This window comes from Podarcis bocagei (assembly GCF_964188305.1).
Source record: "Podarcis bocagei genome assembly, chromosome: 7".
Taxonomy (NCBI): domain Eukaryota; kingdom Metazoa; phylum Chordata; class Lepidosauria; order Squamata; family Lacertidae; genus Podarcis; species Podarcis bocagei.
Genome location: NC_138132.1, coordinates 31152959 through 31159044, shown reverse-complemented (window position 1 = coordinate 31159044; position 6086 = coordinate 31152959). Strand labels below are relative to the sequence as shown.

Below are 6086 nucleotides of genomic sequence, written 5' to 3'. Positions count from 1 at the left end.
ACATCAAAACAAAACCAATCCCCACCCCACTCAGCAACCATCCCACCCCAACCCAAAATAAAACAAAACAAAATAAAAATACATGGATAAAACCACCGTTTCTGGTGACACAACAGAGTAAAAATAAAAACACTTTTAAAACACTTTAAAATATATAAAACGTTTAAACATTTGCTGCCGCCGCAGCAGTGTCCTTAGAGTTGTGGCGGTGGTGAGTATGGGGGCCGCCCCCAGGCCCAAGGTGGAGAATGGGCTTGCAGGGGGAGCGGTCCTCCCCAAGACTCACTGGCAGAACAACAGCAGCGATGTCCCGAGGCCTCCTTGGAGCCTTATATGCTGAGGTGGAGTATGGGGCCCGCCCCCAGGCCCAAGGTGGAGAATGGGCTTGCAGGGGGAGCGGTCCTCCCCAAGACTCACTGGCAGAACAACAGCAGCGATGTCCCGAGGCCTCCTTGGAGCCTTATATGCTGAGGTGGAGTATGGGGCCCGCCCCCAGGCCCAAGGTGGAGAATGGGCTTGCAGGGGGAGCGGTCCTCCCCAAGACTCACTGGCAGAACAACAGCAGCGATGTCCCGAGGCCTCCTTGGAGCCTTATATGCTGAGGTGGAGTATGGGGCCCGCCCCCAGGCCCAAGGTGGAGAATGGGCTTGCAGGGGGAGCGGTCCTCCCCAAGACTCACCGGCAAGGCGGCAGCAGCGATGTCCCGAGGCCTCCTTGGAGCCTTATATGCCGAGGTGGAGCATGGGGCCCGCCCCCAGGCCCAAGGTGGAGAATGGGCTTGCAGGGGGAGCGGTCCTCCCCAAGACTCACCGGCAAAGCGGCAGCAGCGATGTCCCGAGGCCTCCTTGGGGCCTTATATGCTGAGGTGGAGTATGGGGCCCGCCCCCAGGCCCAAGGTGGAGAATGGGCTTGCAGGGGGAGCGGTCCTCCCCAAGACTCACCGGCAAGGCGGCAGCAGTTTATATGCAATTGCTGACAATTGTCCTAATCCCTTAGAGTCAGTTATACAGTAGGTACAAAAGAGATAGACAAGATGCCATAACAACAATGTGTTATCTTCGGCCCTGATGTACTTTTATGGAGAAATTGGATCTTAAGTTTCTATCCTATGGACACTTACTTAGAAGTAAGTCCTCTGAATTTGTAAGGAGGGCATACTTTAAAATAAGTATGCATATGATAGGCCTGTTCTTTCCCCCCAACATATTTCATTTATGTGTAAGGCATTTGAATTCTATGTTTAAATTTTAACGGCCGATTCCAACCCTAAGCCAAGTTCCTTGTGATAGCCCTCAAAACTAGGTCATTATTATTAAAGGGAGATATGAGTTCAGAATCAAAATGGTCTATTTCTGATTGTTTTTGGATTTTATTACATTTTAATTTTAAAATTGTGCACATGTATATGATTTCTTTCTCTCTGCTATGGCTGTCTTGTTAACCCTATAATGTATTTTATGTTTATGATCACCAGCATAGAATTTGCCTTTTCCACAGCTGGCACATACTGGGTTGGTGTCTTCACTGCAGTTGGGATGACTTGGTTGAGCATGAGACTCTTAATCTCAGTCTCAGGGTTGTGGGTTAATGGATCTGCTCTGAGCAAAATTTAGTTGAATACTGACCAATAACTTTATATTTACTTAAGTGCTTTTGTTTTGTTAAATTTACCCTTTGAAAGACAATGGATTTTGTAACTTCAATGTGTGGTATTTGTCTGATCGGTTAATGATGTGATCTTGTCAGTCATTTATCCATCCTTGAGTTGTCTTATTTTTCTTAATATTTTATTAAAAATATTTCTATCCCACATTTAAGGCAGCTTACACCATGACAGATTTAAAAATAGTTTCCAGCATTCTTTTTATTGGTGTTTGATAACGGTTTTCTACGTACAATGGAACTATGTGACCACGTGATTCACATCTGAGGTTTTTGAATCTTAGAATAAATTTAGCAGAACTATTTTTTAAATAGTTTGAAAAAAGTCTTTTACCAAAAAAGAAAACTGTGCTCAAAAATAATGGCTGTAGAAGCAATCATAGCATGAGCTACACTTTTGCACACTTTGAGGTGTGAGCACTGAGGCATTGGGGACCTTATGTGCTGTGGAAATGGAGCACTGCTCCTTCTAAGAGTTCCTCAAGCAGCTCACCTCATATTTTAAAGATTTTTTTAACCTTTCTTCCTTTTGCACACGATTTCTTATTATCCCTTTTGCTTGGTTTTGATCTATCTCAACCGCCCCCGACCCGAAATTGGTGCGTGGCCCTTTAAGAGGGCGCCATTCCTGGACCCGTCCTAATTCCATGTCTCCCTACGAGCGAGCAGAGAGACTCCCCACCGCACATGCGCGAAGGGGTGGGGAAAAGGAGGAGGAGAAGGGGAATAAGAAGGCAGGGCTTCAGGCCGGCAGGCGTGCGCGTGCGCTGGACGCATGCGCAGTGAAATTCTCCCCACCCCTCGCTGCTTGGGCAGGTCTTTGCAGCTTTAAGGGGCTCGCGGGGCCTGGAGGGTTGAGTGCGGCCGTCCCCACAATTGTTGTGTGTTTTTTTATTATTGTTATTACTATTATTATTTTGACGGAGAAGGACCCCCCCTTCCGTGAGTTCCTGAGGGAGGCGCTTCTTACGCTCCGCCTTTGCTCGCCTCCTCACGGCTGCTGGATATCCATCCCTTGGAGCGCCCCCTGAGGTTACAGCGCCTGCCCCCAACCACCTCAGCCAAGGGGTGAGGAAAAAACAACAACTTCCCCTCCCCTCCTCTGAGGCAGCGCCCCCCCTCAATATGGCGGCGGCCAAAGAGGAGGGGCCAGGACCGCGCGCCAGTGAGTGAATGGGCGGGGCTTAGGCTGCAGTGGGCGGGACCCAGGAGGAGTCAGATAAGGGCACCTGTTGGGGATCCGGAAAGATAACGGTTGCCAAGGATGTTGGGGGGTGGGGGTGCCTGGTCTTAGAAATAGTGGGTGGGAGGGAATCAAGTTGGTTGTACCGGGGGTGGTGGCTATGAGTTAGAAGTGGCTGTTGGAATGATGGGACATCTTTTTTTGGAGGGGAGGGCTAAGAAATGTTGGGGAGCTAACTGGTCCATTGATGACTACAGTGAGCTGGAGATTGTGAGTTGAAAGATTAGGGTGTCAAGGGTGAGGCACCTGGGGTGAATACAATACTGTGGAAAGGGGATGGATGGGTACTTCTTGAATCTTTGGAATATTAATGGGTGTCAAGGCTGGTAATGGTATATGTCTGTTGGGAGGGTGAGGGATAGCATGAATAAAGTGTAATAGGTGGGTTAGGGAACTGGAGGATCAAGAGTATAAGGGTGAAAAAGATGAAATTTAGGCACCAAGACGGTGGCTTCGGGGGTTGTTAGTCAAGGTGTGGATTATAAATGGCAAATTAAAGTAATCCTGATGGTGGGGATTTTGTACTAGTGGTTAATGCTAGGGTTTCATAAAGGATAAAGTCTTGTAAACTGGATAAAGCAACTTTTCTTGTGTGGAAAGATGCTTTAGATGTAACGTATTAGTTCCAGTAACCTTTAGAAGCTTTATCAGTGTCATTAAGATCAAGCTTGATCACTAGTGTTGTTTTCACTTCTCCTTTGTGACCCATAAATGAAATAGCCTTGAGAGCAAGCCTCTGTAATGTGTGACCTGAACACAGCCAACCAACTTACATTGAGACTTTCTGAATGCTTGACAACCATGGTTTTCCCAGGCTTTTAGATAGAAAAACAGAAGGTTTATCATGTATTTGGTGGTTTGCATTCAGTTTGATATGAAAGCTTATCAACTGGGTCTGGGATGCTGCTATATTTATTACATTCTAAGTAAGAACTGGTGTTAAACACAGAGACCAAAAAACCCTAGGCCATTCATTCAAATGCTTAATAATCTGATGCTGGAGGCTACATATTTAAATGCTTTCTAAGGGCTGATCATAAAGTATTATATGGAGGCTACTTGGAATTCAAATGTTTTCCAATTTTGATTCAAAGCGATGGTTGCAGCTGTAGTTGGTATTTTAGAAATTGCATGCATCTTTAAGTTTTATAGAGAAACTGAAATAAAATGTTAAAATATGCATCTGGAAGGGTTAAACACAAGTCTGATACACAACACTGGCAAATTATCTTAAAATTAGTTTAGAAGAAAAGGAAAATTCAGTATTGGTCAAGGGCATCAGTTTCATTGTTAGTAGTAAAGTTATTCATAGTTGTGAATCTTCTTAATCCAAAACTACTTGCTTCCTACAAAGTTGCTTTGGAAGATTGGTATCACCAATGAGTATAGAAAAAGATTATTTCCACAGTTCTCCAGTACGCATCCCCACAGACAGGATCCTAACTCATTTATTCATAAGTAAGTCTCATTCATCAAAAGTCTTGCTTCTCCTCATCCTGACTCTTCAGTTGGGATTTTGGAGGGGCTGCATTCTGGTCATGGGCATTATGAACTGGCCTTTTGATTAGCCTTTCTCCTCAGTTTGCTATCCAGTTAGCTGTTTCCTGCTTGCGGCTTGAGCAGGCCTGTTGTTGGCTCATTCATTTGTTTTTTATTCAAATATTTGTGCTCGTATCAAAATAATGAAAGTGTTGTACTTTATTGCTCTTGTGCTTTTTTTTTTAATCCCAAAGTTCAGCTAAGGAGGAAGGAACTGTGTAGTAGAGGATCTGTAGCACTGGGCCCGGGATACGTAGGAAAACTCATACAGAAAGATTGGATATCCCCAAACCCTGTCAGAAAACACCAGAATGATATGGTTTGGCAATGATCACTGGATTCTCTGAAGCAAATGAAGGATAGTAATTGCAGAGAAATGGGCTAATGTGCAAGCAACTCTATATCTTCTAGATGAGCAACCTGTTTTAAATTTTCCCTCTTGCTGGTCAAGCTGCATGTTTTTTTAACCAGAATTTTGCTGCAGCCTCACTCATGTTTTATGATGTCATGACGTGGAATGGGTGGCATTTGCTATATAGAACAGATGGCATGCCTGCTGATGTGCATCTTGGATGAAGGAGAGGATGCTGGTTATGTGTGTGAGTTGTTTTTTTCCATGCAACTTCTGATGGGACCATAATGGATAAGATCCTAACTTCTCTAACAAATGGAATAGAGTTCTATGAATGGGGCTTTCCTGACCCCCCCCCCAGTCTGTTCCTGACTGTTGGGGACACATGGAAATGATGCAGGGGGCTGCAAACTGAAGGAGAAATCAGTGGAAATTTCATTCCCTATTAAAATCAGAAAAACAAATTGTGGTAAAATTCTGTGGTGCCTAATCAGAAGTTGAGTTCAATGTCACTTACTTCCAGATAAATGAGTATAGAACTGCAACCTTAGTATCCAAGCCAATATATTTACAGTCACATCTTGTGCATTTTTGATTGGAACTTAGTCCGAATGAATTATATTTATCCCCAGGTAACTGTTGTATTGCAGTCTAGTTAGGCTAACTTCTATTCTAGGAGGTTGAGTACTATGCAGAAGTCTTGCCTATCTACACAGCACCAAAAGGTTACTTAAATTTAAAAACACACTTAGATGTTTTGTACCACTAACTGTTGAATGGCGTATCTTTTAATTAATGCAGCACATAATAAATACTTTCCAGATGCAGTTTAATATTTTGTCAGCTCCCAAGGCGGGAAAAACTTACAGTACTTGATTGATTATTGGGATGATAGCATGGCTGGATAGAAGCAACTTTTTAAAATGGAAAAATTCTTTTAATTATTACAAATTTTGCTTGTGCCCCTGTGTATAAAGAGGTCAGGATTAGATTGGGGTGTTCTTGGCTGTAATTCTAACCACCTTTGGATGTAAATTACAGTATAACCGCAACTTTTATGCATTATGTTTAGGATATGGTTGTAAGTTCAAATGGATATTAATTGTGCAGGTTTATTTTTCTACTATAAATGAAGTTTCATAGTAGACTTGGTGAGAACTGAAATTCCTCTACATCTTACACACATTTTACTTACGCAGATTCAGCTTCATATTCTTGGCTTCAACCTCTGGGTTTATGGGGGAATGACCCCTCAAGTAGGGAACCAAGGAAAAAAGTTCCTCTTTTAAA

General features: G+C 43.6%; 1 protein-coding gene across 1 annotated transcript in view; it reads left to right on the top strand.

Annotated features, from left to right (window-relative positions):
• Window positions 1-2772: 2772 nt before the first annotated feature.
• ZMYM4 (zinc finger MYM-type containing 4) overlaps window positions 2773-6086 on the top strand; it is a 48297-nt gene continuing 44983 nt past the window's right edge. The window contains 2 exon segments of the mRNA XM_081200006.1: window positions 2773-2825; window position 2827. Coding sequence (XP_081056132.1) covers window positions 2788-2825; window position 2827 — 39 coding nt within the window. The 5' untranslated portion in view covers window positions 2773-2787.